General features: G+C 34.7%; 1 protein-coding gene across 4 annotated transcripts in view; it reads left to right on the top strand.

The window, feature by feature from the left end:
- COL11A1 (collagen type XI alpha 1 chain) overlaps positions 1 to 21829 on the top strand; it is a gene marked incomplete at both ends in the record, with an annotated part of 129619 nt that extends 107790 nt beyond the window's left edge. For all 4 annotated transcript variants that reach the window (XM_079535686.1, XM_079535687.1, XM_079535685.1 and 1 more), the window contains 14 exons: positions 968 to 1021; positions 6659 to 6712; positions 7129 to 7236; positions 7319 to 7372; positions 11408 to 11461; positions 12371 to 12478; positions 12988 to 13041; positions 13132 to 13167; positions 13276 to 13329; positions 14143 to 14392; positions 18077 to 18189; positions 18989 to 19057; positions 19727 to 19960; positions 21683 to 21829. In XM_079535686.1, the coding sequence (XP_079391812.1) occupies positions 968 to 1021; positions 6659 to 6712; positions 7129 to 7236; positions 7319 to 7372; positions 11408 to 11461; positions 12371 to 12478; positions 12988 to 13041; positions 13132 to 13167; positions 13276 to 13329; positions 14143 to 14392; positions 18077 to 18189; positions 18989 to 19057; positions 19727 to 19960; positions 21683 to 21829 (1389 nt within the window). The remainder of the gene's footprint in view (positions 1 to 967; positions 1022 to 6658; positions 6713 to 7128; positions 7237 to 7318; positions 7373 to 11407; positions 11462 to 12370; positions 12479 to 12987; positions 13042 to 13131; positions 13168 to 13275; positions 13330 to 14142; positions 14393 to 18076; positions 18190 to 18988; positions 19058 to 19726; positions 19961 to 21682) is intronic.
- Between the last annotated feature and the right edge of the window lie 3123 nt (positions 21830 to 24952).

The following is a 24952-nucleotide window of genomic DNA, read 5'->3' as shown; positions in this document are numbered from 1 at the left end:
ACCTATAAAATAGATACAACCAAAAGAAGGAGAAATAGTTTGTTTTAATGCTGAGATGCATTAAAATGAGAGCAGCTCTTAGTATACAAAAAGTAATGCTGAAGACAAATTGTCTTCATTAGCTCACTTTATGAAGTGAATCTTAATCTTGGAGTTTCCACTGTATTTCATGTGAAGTCTAAGAGTTACATAAACAATATTAATCAGTGCTCTTAGCATTCTGGAGATTCCTACATTGAAGCATCGTGAATTTAATTTTTTACTGCAAAAAGCTAGGTCTTCCTTTTTGGAAACTCTGTTTACAGCCCTGGAATTTCTGACTATCAGGAAAATATTTTATACAGTACAATGTGAAAGAAAAATGCTAGTAATTCAACATATGGTTAGAACTAAGTAATAAACCAGAGTTTAAATTGAAAAGTTCAGGATGAGCATCTGTATATCTAACTTCACAGTAAGTACTTTTAGAATGTTATGCTCACGAAGAAGAACTTATCAAGCTGTTCAGTAGACCTGAAATATTTCAAAGGGTATCACAGCATACCTATGTGGGGGAGACAAATGGCTGTCAATGCAGAATATTTTCAATAGAAGGTGACTTACTGGGAAGCTAACTTACAGAAGCTAGTAAAAAATACAGGAAAAGTAACAATTTCAGCACCTGAGAAAGCAAGAAATACTCTTAATCGAGTTAGTCAGTAGACTGTACATTACCTTTGTGCAGACACTTCCAGAGATGAAATGTTCTGTTTTAAGCAAGAAAAAAAGAGTAGTTGCATTTTGTAGAAAATCTGTTGAAAACTGCAAAAGATGACTCTAAGAAAGGACTTGCTGATTAAGCAAGTATCACTTCCGTATGATAGTTATTTTCTGTCCATTAAAAGAGATGTTGTAGATATTCACTGCATTTAAGAAAGAAAATGATTTTATATATTGTTACCTCTGAGCCTATTGCTTTCCACTGCAGGGTCCACCTGGTCCTTCAGGAGAAGCTGGCCCACCTGGTCCACCTGGAAAGAGAGTAAGTCATTTCTCATTGCCTCTAGTACATCTCTCTTTCGAAGATATTATATTTTAGAGTATTTCAGCTGTTTTCCACCTTGTGATGCTTCATATATGAAGTTTTCTTTTAATAACGTGAGAAATAAAAAAATGCAAACAGCGGAGAAAACTCTTTAACATGAGTCCTGGAAAGGACTTTCAGTTAAAAATAGATTTGTTAAAATATATAGCGTGTCCTGGAATACAAATCATGAGGAAAATAACTCTAAGCGTATGTTTGGTGTAGTCATATGTATACAGCTTGAGATCAAAAAGTCAACTGCAGACCTGGAGATTTTAGAGTTGAGAGTACAGTTACCAGTGAAGTACTGACAATGGACAAATCTTGTGTTCATTAGTTTCGAACTAGCAACTGCAGGCAGCCTGAACTTGGAAAACAGCAGAAGAGTCCACGTCCACACTCAGCCCATTCAATGGATTAGCACATCTGGCCATTCTGGTTATTTTTTCTCATTTATTTCAGTAGAGTTAAAGCCAGTCCTCTCACAGTAACTCCTTATAAGAGCTCAGAAGAATTTCTATGATCAGCCTCAAGAACAAAAATATATAGGAATGAATATATTCAATGTCGGTAGTTATGATTTGTCTTCTTTTCTCTCTCAAGTGAATTCAGTATGTGATAGGGTAAAAAAAACCTGGAATTTTTGCTAGCCTACTAATCGGAGTGAGTGACAATGAGAGTAATAACACATCATCCATGGGTACATGACTGCTGGCAGGGATAAGAAAGGAAGTGACTGCTTTTGTGTCTTTAGCCTATGAAATAATTTAAATGCAACTTAGTGAAAATCGTTCTCATCCCTTTGACTTATAACATCAACAGTGAGACATTTCCGTAGCTTATGAAGAGATTTCATTATTTCTGAAATTTTTGAAGTTTTACGGGCTTTACAAATACAGATAATCAAAAACAGTAGATAATATACTTACAGAATTGTAGTAGGTAGATGCACCACCCTTTAGGTCTGTTTCAGAGAGTGCTTGGATGCTGTTTTTATGCTTTAAAATAAAAGATGGGAGCATCATTGAATTTAAGCTGAGAGCTATTTAACAAAATGTGTTAGATTGCTCAGTGTAATGGGCTTAAGTGAACTGACATGCCTCATTGGTTTTATCTATTTTACACAGTATCCTGTTTGCTCTACAAACTCACAAAACATTTATAATACTATAAAGAAATTATGGTAGCATTAACAACCTTATCACTAGAACTGCTAATATTCAGTCAATCCATATTTCAATTAGTATGTTTGTTCTACATCAGATTAGAACTTCCTATTTTATTATATGGAAAGGCAGTATCTCATTCCTAATAAGTAGTATATATTACTATCTGTAGCTAGATAAAAATTAAAAATTCAAATATAATGTCACACATTTTAATACAAATCCAGTTTATGAATAGTGTGAAGAAAAAAATATTGTCATAAAATATCTAATTCCTGAATACTGAAGCAAATAGTTTATAGAGTCAGATTCTATATGACCTGAGTACCTGAATAATTTGGTCTTGTAGGGATTCTGTATTGTATTGAAGTTCTACTAGAGAAATACAGCAAAGGTCTTCAGGCTTGTTACTTTGCTGACAGAAAGAATGGAAAAAAATGTGCTTTGTTAGCTTTCATCAGTTGCATGGTAAAACCAGTTTCAACAAAAAGCCCCAGGAAGTGTCATTTCATCCAGATGCACCATTTCAGTAGTAAGATTGATATTATTGAAGGTGCAGTTCTGGAAATATTACTGCAAAGCAACATGCCACCTATTTTTTTGTATCTTTGTTTTTCTGTCTCCAAAATGACAAGCTGACAGTGATCAGGATTCAAACTTGTAAGTGTAGCTCTTCGAGTGCCTCAACTGTATGATCTCCTTATTTATTGCCATTCATTTTCATTCCCATCTTCCCATGTATTTTGGATCAGATTTGAACTCAGTTTCACTGGCCAATCTTTGAAAATTATGCTTATTGCCAGTTTCCAAAGTTATGAGCTGCCTGCATCTAATATTGCAGGTTCCAAAGAGGTTCCCCTAGCTTTCTATCAGAATTAACTTCTAGCACAGGACTTAAAAGCTTTTCCCAATGTATCTATGAGACTCTCAGCTGTATAGTTACAGTGACGTTCAACTATCAAGTGAAGGCCAATAAGAAACTATTTCTTCCAAGTTATTGATGTGAATAAGCAAATAACTTTTACTGTGATGCTCTAAAGGCTTTGACATAACAGCAGGAGCTTTGCTCCGAAATTGTGCAAGGGTCTAATGGACAAGCAGCGTGGTGAATTCTTTTAATAAAATTTTGGAGCTACGTGTCAGAGAGCATGTTCCTTCATGTTTACCTCTGAAGAGATAAAATTCCCTAGCATGCTACTGAGCACTCAGGTTAGGTCTTAATCAAAAGAAAAGTTTAAAGTCTGTGGCTGACACAAAAATGGATCATTAGAGCATCCACAAATGTGTACTGTAATGAATACGTTACTTTTTCAGACCTATCAATAGCTCCTCCTAAAAAATATTTCTATGACTGCTTTTCAGAAAATTCTATTACCATAAATGCTTTCAGTTTTATAAGGGACAGATCAGTGTATCTTCAGAACAAAGTTCCATATTCAGATGAAGACCTAGTTCAAGTATATATATTCAAATTCCAAAAACATAATCTAGAAGCAGCAAACCCTATGACAGTCATTGATAAAGTCCATTAGTGATTACAGATATTACTGAATTTTAACTAACTCGTAATATTTTAAAGTTTATGACTTCTGAAATGATCACTGCTGTACCAAATTAAAAAAAAAAAAAATACTTGCTGATAAGGCTGTATACACTGAAATAGCTATGGTGCAAATAAACATAGCCCTTCAGTGTGTTAGGTCATTCAGCTGTGTTTTCTGCTGCTTGCATTAAAGTCAATTAGGTGTCTAGATCACATACATTTAAGGGTCTATATATTATGCTAAAAATGTTAGAATTTAAACAAGTCTCAGATACACTTTTGTTCTAAACTGGAGTATATAGTGCCTGCTTTCAATATAAGAACAGGTTTCAATTCTCCACAACATAGCCAACTTCTACAATTTGAAAAGCAGAGTGTTATTTGGTTAATTCCTTTTATATACAATGTTGAATGATTTGGGAAAAAAAAAAAAAAAAAAAGTATTACTATGAAGATTTTATTCCATTTTGGTTATAATATTCCATGGTTTACTGTATTGGAAATCATGGTTTTAGTCAGATGGCCAGTAGATATAGACAACAGATAAAAATATTTTAATGAAAATCTTAAATATGGAAGAACAAACAAAATATCCAACAGTTTAATGTAAGAAAAATTGAGGACGTATTTCATTCTGCATGAGTTCTTTTGTCTTTTCAGTTCTGCATAAGGCAACACGTCCAAACTGTAGTGTAGCAATCTTAACAGTTACCATGGCAGCTAGACTGGTGAGCCATGCATTATTATAAATTACTGATATTGAGATCTTCTGTCAGTTAAAATTTATTAGACACTCCAAAAATTCAAGTGGAGGAAGGCAAGTTAAATAGCAATTAGCAGTCTTTCAGTGTAGAAACAACATCTGTGCCATGCCAGCCATTACACCCTGTTAGAAGGCACAGTTCATTGGGCTGCTTTACTCATAGTGCAGCACTGGCACTGTTTAGTAATGAATGTACCCTCTTTGTTTAGCAATCTTGATTCACTGTATTTTTAATTTAGTGATCACAGGATTTTTAGATCTGCTACTTCAAATGCAGCTGCATTTGTGGATTATTAAGAGATCATATTTCTCAAATACAAACTACCACACAAACATATTTAGTTTCTTAGCTAAGGTAGATTGTAACTGACACACCAAACTGAATGAAAGGAGAGCAGTAAAGAGCATGAACACATAAATTAATTCGTGTATAAAAAATCCATCCTATTTCTAAAACATTCCTGAGTTTATTTATGTAGCTGCCAATAATTTTTCTTCTTATCACTGCAAATTGTGATCCACTCAAACAGTTACAAGCTGTGCAAAGGAGTATATGCATCAGAGATTATTACTGATACACTATTCATGTAAATTGTTCTTCCTGTCAAAAAGAATCAGCAAGTGGTTCACAATGTTCAGGTATTTTTAACTTCTCTGTATTCCAAAGAGGTAAAACTAAGTCCTTTATTACCTGTACTCTTTATAAGTACCAAGGAGAACAATCTGTTGAGAGCCACATCAAATGACCAGAGTCCACTGTGGGTAATTCGGTTCATTTTGCATTATCTTTGATGGAAAACTTGAACTACCCCTGTTGGCCAAAAAGGTTAATACAATACTGCAGATGTTCAGTTCCACCATAGAGAAAGCTTAGTATTATAATCAAATGAATTATTTTAATATACTTTTATGTAAATACTTGTAAAATGAATGTAAGTTTTCCAGAATTAAATTAAATCTGTTGGAATTGTGTTCAAGGTATATGTTCAATAATAGTGGACAATTAAATATATCAGGCTGTAAAAAGTATGGAGAAAATTCAGCTGTCATATAAAAAAATTGCTGTAAAATCAAAGTGAGATTTTAGATCACAAAGGATACCGTAAAATTAAGAATGTGTTGTGATTTATTTTACTGTATTTTTTTCACCTATTGCTATAAAGTAAAAAGAAGTCAATGACAATTACTGGCTTTTTTTTAATTGCTATTTCTTAGGACATTTTTTTTCTGTATTACAGACTGTTAAATTAATGAATAGATGACTTTTAGGTTGTTAGTTTATAGATTCAGAAAATCACCTCATATTTGATAACTTTCTTTTTGCTTTAAGCTGCTCATCAGTTGGCAAGAATTAGCTTTTTCAGTATATTGAAACCTTAAGAGATGAAGGATGGGTGATGTCAGCAACAGGTAGTCAGAGTGATGCTGGACTATTGCAAGCCCTGTCTTATGGCCTTCATCTGAACCTTATTCCATTTCTATATCATCCTTCAGTACCATGTTCTCCCTTCTTAGTTAAGCAGAGCTTTTGTAGAGCAATAGCAGGAAACCCACTACTGAGAGTTCTTTGTAGTTAACATCTTTATTTCATCCTAATGGCCATTAGTCATCTGATTATTTTTTTTTCTCTTTCATATTTATTGGATAATATTGAGGCATGTACCGATTTTTAATTAAAAGGCCAATCCCTCACTTAGAGAATAAAGTATGTGCCATTCTTGGCATTGTATATAATGACAGATCTTTGGAATCAATGAATAGAAATATTACAATGAGAAGGGAGTCTAAAACTCTTACTGTAAATGTAAATAAATATTTTACTTTTATTTTCTGTTTTTATTTTTTCCAAAGGATATCTTTGTTTTTAACCTTATCCTGTCAGAGGTGTTAAGTAATGCATGTTCTTTTAGATCCTATAAGATCCCCAAAAATTTTATGAAGGAAAAAAGAGCTGATATGACAGAACAGAATTTTCATTCTGTGAATAAAATGTAAAGAAACAAATGTAATTTTTAAAGTAGTTATTACTTAATAATGCTTATAATGACACTTTCAGATTTTTTTTCCACTGTGGAAATATTTTAGAGAACTGAGATTATGAGCTTGGTGTTCCTTTTTCACAGGGACCTCCTGGAGCAACTGGAGCTGAAGGCAGACAAGGTGAAAAAGGTGCAAAGGTAATATATGCAATTATATTTTAAGAGACATGAAAAAATAAACTATTTATAAATTAAAAGTAAGTTGCTTATTAGTCACTGAGTGTGTGAAACTTATCAAAATAGCAACAGGTAAATGGTAAAATCCAAATTAAGATCCAAAATTAATAGCAGTTACAGACTATATAACAGATTACGTAGTGGACTCTCAATACTGCAGGCCCAACTTAACTCACCCCTGTGAAAAATGAGGATAAGCATGCTTTGCTGGCACCCTGTGGCTTATATGAAGCTGTCATTGTTTCATTTAGTAAAACATTCTAGAACTGTTTTGGAATAACTTTCACTTTACAGCTGCCATACTTTCACTTTGGAATAACTTTCACTTTACAGCTGCTTAGTCAACTATTCTCTTTTGACCTCTTCTTTCTTTCTAGGGTGAACCTGGTGCAGAAGGAGCTCCTGGAAAGACAGGTCCAGTTGGTCCTCAGGGACCAGCAGGAAAACCTGGCCCTGAAGGTCTCCGGGGCATTCCTGGCCCTGTGGTGAGTAAACTGAGCATAAAATATTTTAAATGTTGCATTTGTTGTATATTCTCCAGTAAAGCTAATTTTATATTTTCTCTAGGGAGAACAAGGTCTACCTGGAGCACCAGGTCAGGATGGTCCTCCTGGGCCTCTGGTGAGTATGCTTCTCTTCAGTGCCAAAACAGAAAAAGCACCCTTTAAAACACACCATTAACATGTCTGTGCGTATTACAGAAAAACGAATGTGTAAGCCAGTTCCTAGCACAAAGTTCCTATTTTTCTACCCTGTCAGAAATTGATACTTGCTTCATTCTACTGCTCTACTTTAGTAGGCAACTGTGTTGAATGCAGCTGATTTATACCAGCTGAAAAGAATAAGGTAGTGTAAAACTTCTGCCCCCACATCAGCAAATCTTAACACGTTAAATCTTTTTGTTTCCTTTCCAGTGGTAATTTTTTGGGATGCATTGATTTTAGTGACCGCCTGTGAAAACATTATTCCTGGGGTAAAATATTAGATCATACCTATACATTAGAGAAAAAATAAGTAAGTTAGAAGTAAGCCCAAAAAGAGACTTCTACATCAGAAAAAAAATGCTAGTTTTGTAAAAATCAACAACAGCGACCTGTCCATTGTTCACTGTTGCAAACCCAGGAAATATAATACATGAGTGAAGTGTTCAAAAGGATCTGAGTGAAACAAGCTCCCAGTTTCTAGGGCATCAGTTAGAGCTGGATATCATGTTTCTGTGAAGCACAAAATAGCAGTGCCACAATATCAACTTTGGTTGCCAACAATGCCAATGAATTATATAATGCCATTCAGCTTGCCATTCTCCTTTTCTTCATGCTTTCAAGTTATATTATTGCTCTTTACATTATTTTATAACATTGCAGTAGGCATTGAGTGCTGCAGCTGTGATAAAATATTTATCATTGCTAATACATGAGCAGTACAAATCAAACTGGAAGACATTAGATAAAATAGTTATCAGAGCAACATTGGCTGCTCCCATGAGTATAATAATGAAACTTATTTTAGCCATACTGTTTTATAAAACCAAATTCACCTTCCATGAGGATGTTTTTTATCATTTCAGCTAGAATTGAGTCTATATCATTTCTGATTTATAAATTTGACAGCAACCTGTTAGTACTAAAGCACGTATTGAGGTACTCTTAGTGGTCTGGTTGCAGTGTAAGGCAAGTTACAAGTTACAGTAAATGTACAGTTTTCTAAATTAGCTTTACCCTTACCCTAACTGCTGTAAAATTGGGACAAAATACATTCCTATTAGCTTGATGCAAAGTAGTCAAATTTTGCTATGTGTTTCTAATATGATTAGAGCAGATTACTTTTGTTAGGTAACATAACATACTACCAAATTATATCATTATTTCTATCTACACTTGCTATTTTAGTGAACTTTTCTATAAAGCTAAAAAAACCAACATTGTGGGCACAAAATGTTGATGTTCATATTCAATATGTTGTGCAGAAATTAATATCCAAACTATATGGCCATCATGTTAATTAAAGAGTGAAAAACTGAAAAGACTGCCCTGTGCTAAATCCATAATAAATACCCTCCCTAAAGAGTTTATGCTTTCAATAAAGGAATAGCTTAAATAATTTGCCTGACTTACAAATGAATGGCATGAGGCACATAAATAATGGGACTGAAATCTCCTTGGTTACAATTCCTTGCTGAAATTAAATAATAATAATAATAATAATAATAATAATAATAATAATAATGTACTGAATTCATCAGTAATAAACCACATTTCTCATGTCAGTCACCAGAAGCTCCAAATGCATCAAGGTTTCTCTTCCAACATTTGACAACTTAGCTATTCAATTCAAATCTGAAGCTGAGTTTATGAATGATTAAAATACTCCCAAATGCCCTGGCTTTCTTTCAGCTCAACAAGAATTTATTTAGATGCATTGCTGTAACTTAGAATTCATTTTGGATTTTAAGAAAGTAGAATTTCTATCTATATGTTATTGAGGTTAGGCCTCCATCCTTCCCTCTCTCCCACTAATTTTACGAGGCAGTACGAGAGCAGATTTGAAGTAGAGAGTAACACACTGCAGGTGAGAATGTCTGATTCTGTATTCCAGAAGCTTTAAAATTTCAACTTTTATTCATGAATTATGTATTTGCTTAGGCTTTTGCATCTAATGATATTCTCAAGTACAGATGCAAAGAATACACACTGAATAATATTTTTTACATTGAATGTTATGGCACTTCTTGAAACTGTGCCAGGTTGAAAAGGTCGCTTATTACTGCTATTTGTATCATAACTTCACAGATATCTACTGCAAGCACGAGACTAATAGCAATGAGCTACCAGCTTACTTCAGCAGCTCTGCTGCTAATGCATTCATGTTAGTGTGAGATTAATAGCCTCTGAGAAATGGATGCCTTTTTTATGCTTGCATATACAAAGCCTGAATTTTTCACTTTATTTTGTGCAAATTATAGAAAACTAGCAATGCTATATATACAAACCTCAGAAGATTCCTCAAATCTCCCAAAATTTCTCTAAAATTTTAAATCAGGATTGAAATAAAATTAAAACTAAGTTGGAGAAGAAAAAATAAACACAAGGAGATTTTATCAAGCTTCATATATACTATTTAGGAAAAGTTCATATAAATATACTTATAAAAAGTATAAGAAGATATCACTTTGAAATCTCTGTAAGGTAGGAGTATTTTTCCAATACAACAGATGAGGAACAGAGGCCCAGAGAGAGTACAGGAGATTCTAACGGAGTTCAGAATAGCTACTCTAGTACTGCAAAACCTGAGTATATGGGCCACTCTAAAAGTAACGCCTTATATTCATTTCCATGAAAACTACAACAGATACAAAGAGAATAAGAACAGTATGGATAAACTCTCAGCTACAAAACACTGGGGTTTTTTGTTTGTTTGTTTTTGTTTTTTGCTAGCCACTACCATTATCCAATTTATATGGATGAGCTGATGGAGATATTCCTCATTTTGTGGTGTGATGGCTGTGCATGGCCATCTGGAACATGGCTTGCCTTTCATATCACTTTCACCTCTGCTGAAATGCATCACCTATCACCTTACTGTGCTACCATCCACTCTGATGTCCACAAACAAATGTTGATGCATGTCAGTGAGTGCAATTTTTTCCTCATGGAGCAAAGGACACACCTTTGCTTCATACACACTCCTAGGTCAGATGCCATTTTGTCAGACTGCCCCTCTGCTGCTATTAGTCACACAGCAACAAAAAGGAATGAAATACTGGTGGGAAGGTTCAACCTGTACTGTCATACCACGAGGATCTATCTCTGATATTGTAGGCCAGTGTAATAAAATGGGAGGCATTATTTTGGAGCTGCCTTTTTTTTTTTTTTTTTTTTTTTTTTTTAATGTTACCACATTTACCAAAATATTGGTGAACCATATTTTTGTACATACCATTGGAGCTATCGTACTTGATGTCGTTAAGCTTGCAATGTTGAGTAGAAAGAACTTGAATATTCAGAAAATTTAACTGCATAATACACTGTCATGCAGAAATTTCAGGTTGTAAATCAAGGAAATTGTAATCCCAAGACACTATCTGAAGTACAGAACCAAAGCATGAGGTAGTTCTTCAACAAAGCAATATTGAGAAGCAGTTACTATCAGCAATCTCATTTACTGAGTTGTAGTAACCTGGAAGAAAAAAATTAAGGGCTTGTTTCCATTCTCTTATGAAATAAAGGGCTACAGAAGTACATACTACTGTTTCACAACTGGATAGGTACAGCAATTATGGGGAAATACTAATAAAGCATATAATGTAGCCACAATCAAGATTAGGCTAATGAACAAAAAAATCAATTGAAAATTTATTTGACTATCACATAATTTCCTGGATGCTTGCAGTACTTTTTACGAATTTAGAAGATCTTTTCCTTCTTCATAAATTTCTAATAATTACAGCCTTTTCAGATTTCTGAAGTAATTTAAATGCTACAATAACATTATTACAGCATTCTAAAGATGTATGCCAATGTTATCTTGGGTTCTGAATCACAACCATCATCCACTGAGTGACCTTGTAGTTATACTACCTTTAAAATATTTCAGGAAAATTTGATTTGTACAGTATGTTAAAACTTACTTTTACATTACTTCTTTTGATTTATTTAGGGTCCACCTGGCTTGCCTGGACTGAAAGGAGATCCAGGTTCCAAAGGAGAGAAGGTATATGAGAACGTCTTTGTTCCTTGTTTGTGCCTTTGTAATTTTGGCCTGCTACACAAGTCTGTATAAAAACAGCAGAGAAATACACACTTTTTTTTTCTTTTTTTTCTTTTTTTTTTTTTTAATTTAAATCAGTAAGCAAAACACCCTAAATAATCCATCAGTCAGCTTTCCATAGCCTCAGTGATAATGATGAAGCTTTAAGTAACATCTGATACCCTGGAGATAAGTAGAAAGAAAGGATTACTCTTTGCAGTAATCTATTGATGTTACGACTCTTTTCTGCAATGAAAGCCCTAAGGACACTGATGTAAAGAGAACCTTTGCTTTTACAATAGGCAGGAATAAAAAGTATTGATTTCACTATATAACAACAAGGTGTAAATATTTAACAGTTATAGTACCTTATTCTGAAATAGTGGATTGAGAGAATAGGAATACCATTTTCTAATACAGTCCCAACCCTGTACTGATTGCTTGGATATCAGGAAAGAAATGTATAGAGAAAGAAATATGAACGTATCTTGTGAATTACATTTTTTGCTTATATATGTGGATCAGCTGTTTATATAGCTGTAATAAGAATAGCACATCTGTTTCCACAAATAATATTCTTATTAGCATATAAGTGTGGAAATTAGTACAAAATCTGTACCCACTTTTAGTGTTATTTTTGCATTTCAGAAAGGACTGTGTTGCATTTAAATCTTTCACTGAATTATACACAGCTTGATAATAATCTCCAAATCCAAAGGCCAACTATTGAAAGTGAATATACTTACAAAATAGTATATCAAATGAACTGATAATAAACAATTGATGACATTTGAAAGCTCTAATCTGTGTTTACAAAGCACATCAGCTTCATAAGTATCAAGTTTTTACTCTACCTTCTTCTATCTTGTTTAGGGACATCCTGGTTTGATTGGCCTGATTGGACCTCCAGGAGAACAAGGTGAAAAGGGTGATAGGGGTCTTCCTGGCCCACAGGGGTCTCCCGGAGCCAAAGGTGATGCAGTAAGTAAAACTTTCTTTTGCTTTGATTCAAGTTTCATGTATGTCTTTCTTGCAGGAGACACATGAAGTTGCTACAAACATTTATACCCAGCTTGAATCTCCAGCTGGAGTTTAAAGCACAGGCTGCTGATGAGGGACAGACCCGTATGAAGGAAACAGTATACCTGTTAGGTATCAGATAGCTAACAGAACCAGTCTTGTTACATACTACCCAAAGCAGACTCTCTTTTCCTGGTTATTAAACTATGTTTTAAAGCTCTCTGTAAAATATGAAGCTTTAACATTTATCTAAAGGAGAGCAGTGTCGTAACTATAAATGCTGGAGCATGACAATAAAACTGTCAGATTATTAGTTTAAATTGTAAAATTATTTTGGACCCTAGCAAATGACCTAAAGGGAAACTAATTAGAGCTGGACACTTAGTAGAACTACCTTTCTCAATAGATCTGCATTTCTTAACTCAGACCAATACAAAAAATACTTTAATTCTGTCCTTATTCTTTCTTAGGGAATTTCTGGTCCTGCTGGTCCACTTGGACCCCCTGGTCCTCCTGGTTTACCTGTAAGTAATTTCATCCAGTTCTCCCATTCAAAACACTCCTGTGTTTTGCAGAATATAATTCCAACTATATGCTTATATTCTTGCCCATAGGGTCCCCAAGGTCCAAAAGGCTCCAAAGGATCCAGTGTGAGTAATTCTCCATATTTTCTGGTTTTGTGCTTCATTTCTGTATATACATTATTTTTTAATATTAAGTAGCATGGTCAATAACACATTACTCTCATTGCTTGACAGGGTCCTGCTGGTCAAAAGGGTGATAGTGGTCTACCTGGCCCACCTGGTCCTCCAGTAAGTAGGAATTCTTTCTTGATATGCAAGCATATTCTGCTGTTACAATGACCCTGTTTTGGTGCACGTAGAAAATGGCACTTGTGAACTTACACAGAAGGAAAATAGTGATGATTATTTGAAAATTAATTTGTCAGGAAACACAAATCTACCAGAGGAAGAAATACATTGTTTGCTCTAAAAAAAATCCACTAGACATTTTAAAAAAGAACAAATTTCTAATGATTATTTACACAGATTGTAAATCTGTGCACAGAAAACGCAATGACTTTCGTTTCCCACTGTTAATTCTTTTCTGTTTCTATTATTTCTTTATCATAGCATAATAATCTAGAGTGAAAACAGTGAAAATCTGAATGAAATATGTCAAATTTTGAAATAAAATATTGGTTTATAAACCCTAAGTGTAATTTTAAAGTTTTATCATTGGAAACACCCACAGTTTTTATTTGCTGCAGGCTATGCCTCTGCTTCAGGGAATTGCAGGAGATATTAAGGAAATCACAAGTAAGTTCTACACACTTATGTGAGGGTAACATACTCTTCCCCAGGCAGCAATGTTTAGAGAAGAATTTAGAGCAAAACAATCTTTAATGTTCTAGAATCTGGGGTTTTTTTTGTGGTTTTTTTTTTTGTTTGTTTGTTTGTGTGTGTGTGTGTGTGTGTGTGTAAGGAAATCAGAAGGAAATAAGTTAAATAAATAAATTGAAAAAAAGCCTATCCAAAGCATCTCCTTGCAATGTTTTGTTGTCTTCCTGTCCATATTTATGCAGCTGGATAATCAACAGAAAAGATAATATTTTTTCCATTCAGGGTCCTCCAGGTGAAGTAATTCAGCCACTGCCAATCCAGTCACCCAAAAAGACTAGAAGATCTCCAGATTACATGGTATCTGATGCTGGTGATAATATTCTGGATTATTCTGATGGCATGGAGGAGATCTTCGGTTCACTGAATTCACTGAAGCAAGACATTGAGCATATGAAGTATCCAATGGGCACTCAGAGCAACCCAGCCCGAACTTGCAAAGACTTGCAGCTCTGCCACCCAGACTTCCCAGATGGTATGTTAATATTGCGTGACAAAGGCAAACAAGGCTGAAGTGATGATCTGATAAGAAACTTGGGTAGTATCATTAATTATTGGTAGATAGTTAACATAGTGGCTAAATAGTGTCATTAAATCAATTTTTGCAGGTATAAAAGTGTTCCGTTTATAAAGCATGAGTGAAGAGATATTCTGTTGGTAAAAAGCCATAATTCTTTAATAAGTAACTGGATCTAGTTTTAGAAATAAAACTTTCAAGTTGCTAAAAACAGCGCTTGTTTAGAAATGTGGTCTTAGTATTTCCAGAACTATCCAAACAGGAAAGAGATGAAAGATTGAAGCTATTTAGAACAGTGGAAGTAAAATTACAAACGTCAGTGTGCTGGGATAGTTTAGAGCTTTTAAATGAAATGAAAATTATTTAGTAACTATATACTTCAGCTTAGTATAATACAAGAAGTAGCACTAGTATTATATGCAATTTGTTCATGAATAGGTCTCTCAAAAATTATTTCTTTTATCCTTAGATACAATAATATGGCCTTCTGAGTGACTACTGTATACTTCTTCTGTATCATTCAGCAAACAGATGTGCAAGTTTCTCTGATAGCATTTAATGCTACTAAGCACTAGCTTCACAAAATGCAGAGTAGCACAAATTAGTGGCCGTATTCTGAATGACTATTTTAATTTAATTATTTAATCATTTAATTATTCTGTTGCTTTCTTTTTTTCAAACTGATTTTAATCCTGTGGAAAAGTTTAAGTGAAAGCCAACCGTTGCACACTTTTTAGGTTTCATACTTCTTTTCTATTGCAATAGGTACTTTTTCTCCCAGTTCAAAGCAATATTTTTCTTATTTAAATGGAAGAAAAAACAGATTTTGACAGTTTAATAATACTCTATTGCTATCAGTCTAGATAGATAAATGCAGATGGTTGCCATAAGGAATAGTTTAGAAGAGTTTGTGCTATATGAAAAGTACATATTTTACAATTTAATACCTCCATAATAATGAATGCTTTTTATAGACCACATTTGTATTCTTCATTTAGCAGTATTTGATTATTGTTTGGAGTTTTTTTCATATCAAAGTAACTTTATTCCGGTTAAAATAAAAGTAAACACATTCATTAAAATGTAAAATTCTGCAGAGGCAAGAGTTTCAGTTAGGAAAAACTGTTTTCAGTAAACACAGCCCAAATCAACAGAATGTTAAAATACCAAAAATGCTCTGAACTTGCAAAGTGTATTAAAATACAAAAATACAAAATCAGTGAAAGGATTTGCCATGCTTCATCTAAATCTCCACTTTTTGCCCAAAACTGGATTAGAACACTAGTGTAAGAAAGTAATTTGCTGTCCTGCCACGAAATTAGCTAGAGATAAGTACTCAGATCACAGAAATCATTATAATTACAACAGCAGATTTTTAAAAGATCTGATTTTTAGTGGACCCTGGATTGACTGCAGCTCTCTTTCATCCCCAGTTTTCATTCACTCCAGCATTGTAGAGTCTGTAAGCTCAGCCCTGCCAGTGTGTTGTGTTATAATGTCATAAAGCAGCCAAGCACTATGCAGCCACTTGCTCACTCTCCACCTTCAATATGGCTGGATGGGTGAAAGAGAATCAGAAGGGCAAAAGTAAGAGATGAATACACTTTAACAAGAGAAAGAAAACCAAAGGATAAAAAACAACACGTGCACAGAGCAATTGTTCACTAACAGTCAACCAACATCCTATCACTAGCAGCAGATCTCCTGCCAACCCTCCCAGTTTCATGAGCATGACAACATATGGTATGCAATATCCCTTTGGTCTGCTTAGGTCAGCTGTGCACTCCCAGCCTCCTCACTGGCAGGCAACTTGAGAAACAGAAAATGACTCTGTGTAAACAGTTCTCATTAATAACTAAAGTACTGGTGTGTTACAGCACTGTCTTCATTGTTAATCCAAAATATAGCACTACATGAGCTGCCAAGAAGAAAATTACCTCAATCCCAGTCAAACCAAAACACAACCCTGTAGGACTGCTGAAACTATATTCGTGCAAGTTTCAGCTCTTTTTCTTGCTATTTGAATTCAATATGCATTAATTAATGTGTTTTCATCACGTAAAACAGTCCAAAGTTTCACTTGTGTTCAGCCTCACAACCCAGTAGTAAAAAACAGTTTTGCCTGAGAATTCCATTTCTCTGAATGGAAGCTTTAGGTACTTGACAACTAAAGTCAGGCCCTTTCTACATAGGTCTGCAAATCACTCCAAATATGTACCTCTGCCTTAGGCCATAGTTTATTTCTGCCTAAAGCTACCTCTGCACTGAGAGTTCTATTACCACAAGTATAAATTATCCTTCAGCTGAAATAGTGTAATAACTAAATTGTTGAGACCTGTAATGTATGTTTCATACATTGTGACCTTCCTCCTCCATACTGAAGTCACTGCAGTTCCTCCTACCCCTTAGCAGTATTCTGCAATAGTCATTGTTTTAAATCGAATTAAATGAAAACAAAAAGATGTAGATAAAAATAGACTTTGATCTCAGTGTTATTTTTTATAAACAACAAAAGCAACAAATCACAAGGCAATGTACACGTATATAAATGTATGCATATATGTAAATACATATAAAGATTCTTTTTTTTTAGTGGTGCTAGTGACAAGAGGCAATGGGCACAAACCAAAATGCAAGAGGTTCATAGAATCATAAAGGTTGGAAAAGACTTCTAAGAAGATCTAGTCCAACCATTCACCTACCACCATTACTGCCTACAAAACCATGTCCCTAATTACTATATGTACCCTTTCCTTAAATACCTCCAGAGACAGTGACTGACTCTACCACTTCCCTGGACAGCCTGTTCCAATACTTCACCACTCCTTTTGTGAAAAAATTATTTTTAATATCCAACCTGAACCTCACCTGGTGCAACTTCAGGCATTTCCTATTGTTCTGTCATTAGTAAGCTGGGAGAAAAAGCCGGCCACCACCTCAATACAACCTCCTTTCAGGTAGTCATAGAGAAAAATAAAGTCTCCCCTGAGCCTCCTCTTCTTCGGACTAAACAATCTTAGTTCCCTCAGCTGCTCCTCATAAGACTGTGCTCCAGACCCCTCCCAGCTTCACTGCCCTTCTCTGGATACTTTCCAGGGCATCAGTGTCTGTTGTAATGAGGGGCCCAAAACTTAATACAGTCTCAAAGTGCAGCCTCACCAGTGCCAAATACAGGGGAAAACTCACCTCTCCCTGGTTCTGCTGGCAGTGCTATTTTGATAGAAGCCAGGATACTGTTGGCCTTCTTAGCCAGCTGGACACACTGCTGGCTTATGTACAGCCAAGAAGCTGAGGTTCCATCAGCAGATCAGGAAGCACTTCTTTACTGTGAGGGTGACTGAGCAACACAGTAAGTTGCTCAGTGAGATTGCAGAGCATCCCTACTTAGAGATATTCAAAAGCTGTCTGGGCATGGACCTAGACAACGTGTTTTACGTGTCTCTTAGCAGTGGTGTTGGATCAGATAACCCCAGAAGTCCCTTCCAATTTCAACTATTCTGTGATGTTTTTGAAAAGAAAGGGTTGTCTTCTCATCGTGAAGATAAAATGACTTCACTACAAATTCTGGAGCACTATTAGGTAAAAAATCTACATCTTCCAAATACCGTTTACATTTTCAAAGGTTTTTCTCATTTGTTTTAGGGGAATATTGGATTGATCCTAACCAGGGTTGTTCTGGAGACTCCTTCAAAGTGTACTGCAATTTCACAGCAGGCGGGGAAACTTGTATCTACCCAGATAAGAAATCTGAAGGAGTAAGTACCAATCTGTGTTTTCACTTGGCTGTTGACAGATAGCACTATACTACTGTAATGTTGAAATAATGTTGCAATTATAAGAATAATTACACTGTCACATTTTTCATATGTGTATCTTTCTGATTATATTTAAATTTACATAAATCTGAATAAAGCAGTAAAATGATGCACAGAATTGACACACGGCATTTTTTACTTTTGCTTAGATAGTGCTTTTATGCATATCCTTGTAAAACTTTCACTGCATTCTGGAATGCAACATAGCTATGCAGCAGGTTTAAATGCATAATCTAGAGTTTGACATCTAAAGTTATACTCTTATTAAGTTTCTCCTGTGGGTTCATTTGTATCTAGGCAAAGTAGATATAAAACAAACTATCATTGGTATAAACAGCCTCTAAGGGGCATGTAGTGTAGAGGATGGCTTTCAAAAGTTTTTCAAAAAGAGACAGATATATCAACATCAAAACCAATTAAAACTCTTAATTTAGATACTCCTCATAGTAGCAGTTTATACCAGTCATTTACACTGGTCATCTGATAAGAATCATGTGTGCATTAAACAGAATTATCTCTCTTTATAAGCTATCACCTCAGATTCCATGTAAAGTAATGAATCTGAAGGCATTCTATACATGAAAAACATTCTATTTTAGAGCTTTTAAAGATGCTGAAAACACTGAAAGAAGAGCCATTTTTTACTATCTTATGTGAAATTTGTTCCAGGTATTTTAAAACCTTCTTATCTATTAACCCATCTTCTAAATACTTACATCTCCACTGTTCTACCACACAGGTTAGAATTTCATCATGGCCAAAAGAGAATCCAGGATCTTGGTTTAGCGAATTTAAGCGTGGCAAACTTGTAAGTGATTATTACAACACAGAATTATTCACAAATGAAGTACATGTTACGAGCGATCAACAGATCCCAAAGAATCTTAAAATATAGAGATAATAACAAACTTAAGACTTTTCATACTTGGTCCTTTTGTCCTAAATATAAGAGTAGCTCCGAGGCCTCCTGCCACTGGTCAGCAGGAGCCTGCTCTGTACTGTACTGTAAAGGCACAGCAATCCCAACAGTCACCTGCAAAGCTGATGGTGAGCATCTGGCTTCTGGCAGACCACAAGTCACCACTTAACTGTAGTAGAGCAGCTGGAGTACAGATTTCCTGCTTCAGTCTAGATAACTAGAAACATACTAAGTATGGAAAAATGAGGATGCAAGCTGATATAACTTTTTAATTAACTACAAACAGATTCCCAAAGAGATTCTGCTGTTTGACATGATATTGTAAGGGTAAATCCCTGTCTTTCCCATTACAAAAAAAAAGTATCCTAAATATATTGTTAAAATGTGAAAAACTATTTACATTTACAGACTTATAGCTTTATTAACTTTAAAATCTCTTAAAAAGGGATGTGATGGTTTATTTTTTTTTATTAAGGACAGTTATGTGGTTCTTCCATCAACAGTAATTTTGTTCTGCATTTTAACATAAATATTCATGTGGCTTCTTATGTTTTTTAGCTTTCGTATTTGGATGTTGAAGGCAATTCCATTAACATGGTTCAAATGACATTCCTTAAACTACTGAGCGCCTCTGCCAGACAAAATTTCACATACAACTGCCATCAGTCTGTAGCTTGGCACGATTCCTCATCTGACAGCTATGACAAAGCACTAAGGTTCTTAGGATCAAATGATGAAGAGATGTCTTATGACAACAATCCTTACATCAAAGCCCTTCATGATGGCTGCGCGGTAAGTGGAGATTCAGAATTTTCTTTACAAAACCTACTTGTCAATTAAAGTAGAAATCAAACAAATTATTTTTTTTTGCACAGCTCTCTCCTGAGAAAAGTTTTCTAAAGACTTAACTTTTAATAGACTGCCCTTTAGTAGTTTTTAACTAGAATACAGCAGCCCTTTATTCAATTTTCTATATGTACAAGAAATAATATTACCATAAGCCAAGCAACAGAAATAGAACAAACCTAGTATGGATACAGGCTGTCAGCACCAATGTGCAACTAGACTGTTTTCTTGTACGAGGACTGTGTAAGAGAACAGAAACAAACAAGCATAATTAGAGGAAGCAGCCCAGGAGCAGAATATATTTATAGTCATAATAAACATAAGAAACGTAGTAAAAATATGTATGAACTAAGTCAGAACCCACACATAGTGAACTCATTGCATAGTTAGGTAACATTGTATGTCCTTTTCTCTTATCTATCTATCTATCTATCTATATAATTTTTTTTTAATCAAAGCCAGCTGAAATTCAGGGATTGCATCTTTTACCTTCCACTCTTAGTTCAACTAAAATTCAAAGAGTAGTCCAAACATTCATCAGCTGTTTGACCACCTCTCCAGTACAGTCTGCTCTCTTCAGAAGCAGAACAGTTTGAAAACAAGAACATTCCAGAGGAATATGATAGTTAAAGCGTCATTAATTATTTTGTAGTTTGATATGAAAGGATTCTGAAGTGAGTTCCTTAGAAATCAGTGACAGAAAATGAGACCTGGAAGTAGTAGGATACATATTTGTCTCTGAGAAACAACTTAGATAAAGGCAGAGTCTCCTCCTCTCAGTAACAAAATTATAATATACAGCTGTTTCATGTCAGTCTTTTTCTATGTCCTGTATCTTTATTTTGCTGTCATTGCCTGCAGTGAATGAGAGTAAAGCTCCAGAGACAACGTAAGCAATTTAGGGTGTAACTTCCACCACTAATCTGAGAATATTCAGATCTTCCAGCTTGGATATGCTCATCTTGGCATTGTTGAAAGTGGAATGATATCAGAAGGACATAAGAGACCATCTGAATGAAGTACAATTATTGTAGTTTAACCCAGCAAGCAGCTAAACAGCCTTTTGCTTTTCTCCTAAAGCCAAAACACAGCACGATATTAGAAACTGTGATGAAAAACAGTTGCAGCTGAAACTGAGACTACAATCCTGATAACTAAAATAATGAGAAGGCAGAAAGCCTTTGTTAGGAATTAAGAGTGTGCTTTCGAACATCTCTAATGCATCAGTCCTGACAGACTGCTATTTTCTTCCATGTCCAAAAAGCTTATGTAATGTCTTGCAAGACAGAGTCTTTCTTCTTAGAACTAGGTATTTCTTCTGTCTCTCAGAACTAATTAGTGATTTCTTCACAAGGAAAACATCCTAACTACTGCAAGAATATTATCATAAATTAGGATAGGTGTGAATTCTTTCAGGAACGTTGAATGTCTTATATATGTTTTTTCATTTCTAGGCTTGCTTTAATAAGTCAAAAAGCCATGGGCCGATCTCTTTCTAAAATCAGAAATGTTCCATATCACACTTTTAAAATAAATTTAGAATTTGTAACATCAGGTGCATGAAAGGCAATCATTTATAAATTCCAAACTTCAGAGGTAGCCTATGAAGATCTACAGCGCATACTTACTCCTTTGATATGTCTGTTTTTGCTTCTTTTTTTTTAACAGTCAAGAAAGGGCTACGCAAAGACAGTGATTGAAATCAACACACCCAAAATAGACCAAGTGCCTATAGTTGATGTGATGATCAATGACTTTGGCGATCAGAACCAAAAGTTTGGATTTGAGGTTGGTCCTGTCTGCTTCCTTGGTTAAATTTAAGAAAAAGATCAGATCAACAAAAACGTGGCACTTTGGTGCTACCAGCCTACTTCATGCCACATGCAAGTTTTGAATAAGAATGGCATAGAAAATATGTCTTGCTGTGTACCTATGTCTCATCTAGAAAGTAACTGTTGCCCTTGTAGGGCCAGAATCACATGACTTAAACTAATTTTGCAAGGATGCTGTGGCACAGACAGACAACATAGGGCTCACTTTGTCAACGCCCCACCCTACCTTTGGATACCTTTGGTGCTGTTTAAAAAAAGAAAAAAAAAAAGAACAAATGACATGGTGCTCCTTTGATTACAAAGAGGTGTTACGAAAGTGTTTAATAAATTGTAATTATTCTATGTACAGTACTATACTGTTATTTCTCTGTCCATTTGCAAAACTTGCATGTGCCTCTAAATTGCATCTGGCTCTTATTTTATAATTACAAAACTACATTGTCAATACTGTTTATGTATTCTGAAAAAATAAAGCTGTAATTGCCAGTGAAGCCATTTCAATTTCTGATTAATAATAAAATCCCTTTGTATATATTGTTGTTGAAGAGCTTTGTTATTTGAAGTCGCCAAAAAAACTTAAGGTGGCAAAACTGGAAGATCTTGAGCAGCACACTCAAATACCCTTTTCTGCTGATATTATTATGTGATGATGAATTTCAATACTGAAAGCACCTTCAAAGGTGTTGTGTTCCATGGTGCTATACCTCAGACCTTTTATTTTCTTTTCTAATTTCAGAATTTCATACAAAATCTGTATATACCTAAAATAAGAAAATTTATATTTTTGGGCAGGGAGAATATGTAAAAAAAAAAAAAACAAAAAACAAAAAAACAAACAAAAAAACCAAACCTCTGTTTAAATCTGTGTGAATTAAATCAGTTAATCAGTCATATAGCTTTCCTTTTCTTTTTTTTTTTTCTTCCCCAAATGTATCTCATGTGAATTTGTTCCTGTTGTGCTTACTTGGTATGCATAAATATTAAAACTGGATTACTGGATTCTAAACAGTTATTTATGGATTTTTGCAGTGTTTATTTAGAATTTTAGTAAGCAGTAATGGATTTTTGCTTCCTGAAGTGGACATTAGAAGTTCCACAGAATGGTCCTATAAAATATTTGCCCATCCCATTAATATAAATTATTTTTCCTGTTATTTCAACTGAAGGCCAGGAATGCAATATGTCTAGGTCATGTGATTCTATATAGTTGCTAAGCAACATGAGGGGACTGCTTTCTACAGAGCTGTCTTTGACCCAAATTGTTAAAATTTGCTATTCAAATCTCACCAAAAAAGTTGGTTTGGCCTTCCCTTTGAACACTTCATTCAGGTAGTTGTAAGTAGAAATTGCATTTTAATTTTGCAGCAGAAATCCTTTTGTAATTATTTTTCATAATATATGTAAGACTTGAAAATAAATGTTTGTTTCTGTTTCTTATAAGTTGTTAAATTAAATAGTACTAGCTTCTGCTGGCTCATTTCCAACTGGTACTTTCTCATGCACGTTTATACATGTAAAGATAAGATTTCAAAAGTCATCTTCTTGCTGTTCGTATTTTCTTCTGTTTTTGAACCAAAGTTTGTAACTGTCACCTCAAAGAGGAAAATACAAATTTTATTAATAAAATCAAGTCTTGTCTACCTGGATTGGTCATTTTGTTTTTTAATGTCCAGAATTCACGTACTGTCATTACGATAACTTCATTCTGCTTCCAGACCATCCAGTCTCCAAATAATAATAATAATAAATAATTTTACCACATGAACTGGAAGGCACTGAGTAATATTGCTGGAAAAAGGAGTGTTAATACAGGTGCTGATACTGCTACTGGAAGTATGCAGCAGATGCTATTTATCTAATTTTGCATTTATTTTGCATGAATTTGTAGTCACAACAATCCACATAATACTCAACTTCTTTACTCATCCAGTGTTTTATATGCTACAGTGTTTGAGTACTTCCCATGGAAAAGGCTCCCATAATAAAAGCAGGCAAATGATGCTACTAATTGATGGAACACAGAAGACAAAACCTAGACCAGGACCTAGAAACTACTGGAACACAGAATTTCCTATATTTTGTTTCAGATATTTGAAGTATAACTGATGAAGAGTTTAAGCTAGAAATATGATGTATGTCACCTGGGACTATCCAAGCTAAATTCCTTACTAAAACAAGACTATAAGAGAACAAGAAGCAGTATTTTTCACATCTCAAGCAAAAAACCTGTTTAATTACAAAAACATTGGACAGTTGGACTTTGCCTCTAAAAGCTGATAAAACAGAACTAGGTCATCATGGGATCTTGAAGTTTCACATTATCTCAGATCAGACTAGCTTGTTTTTCTCTAAGGTTTGCTTCAATCTTCCCTCTAAATAGAGAAAAGCCATAGTGGAGATGTTAGACATTTTCCTCACTGCAAATAAATATGTTGTTGTAACATGAAAATGTAGCAAAGTAGCTGGACAGCAATCTCAACCCAATGGACAATATTACACATTGAGGCAACACGCTGTCCAGCATAACATGGACATGGGATGGAGATCTAAAAGACAAGCTACAACTGTAGGAGTATAAATTGTCCTGTGTATATGAGTAGAGCTTCTTCTTCTCTCTCCTTTCCTCTTTCTATCTCAGGACAAGAATATATCAACTTACCATGATCAGCACATCTCTTGGAAAACTTCATAAAATGTATTGAAGATATCCTTTCTATCTTAGTGGGCAATCATTATTGCTGACTCCAGTTATCACCTTGTGAAATAAAAAGTTATAAGCTGTTTTTAAAAAAGTGAGCACATGTATATTGTTCCTCCTTTTCAGCTTTGTTAATTACAAAATAGGGCTTCATGTGCTGATGACTAGTGGGAGATGCTATGATAGCCATCAATTGATTTTCTATTACATGCGGATTCATTTTTCAGTGAATGAACCATCCTCTATTGTATGCGAGATACCAAAAATAACCCAACAGTGACAAAGGCAAAACATTCAATGCCACATCTATTATATTTACCTGGAACATAGTCTTGTGTCCCTTTTCTAGGCGTACAAATTATCAAAAAGGCTCATTGTCGATTTGGTAAAAAGTAACACCAGGATTAC

The sequence above is a fragment of the Tetrao urogallus genome (assembly GCF_951394365.1).
Source record: "Tetrao urogallus genome assembly, chromosome: 5".
Classification (NCBI taxonomy): Eukaryota; Metazoa; Chordata; class Aves; order Galliformes; family Phasianidae; genus Tetrao; species Tetrao urogallus.
This window is presented reverse-complemented; position numbering and strand designations above follow the sequence as displayed.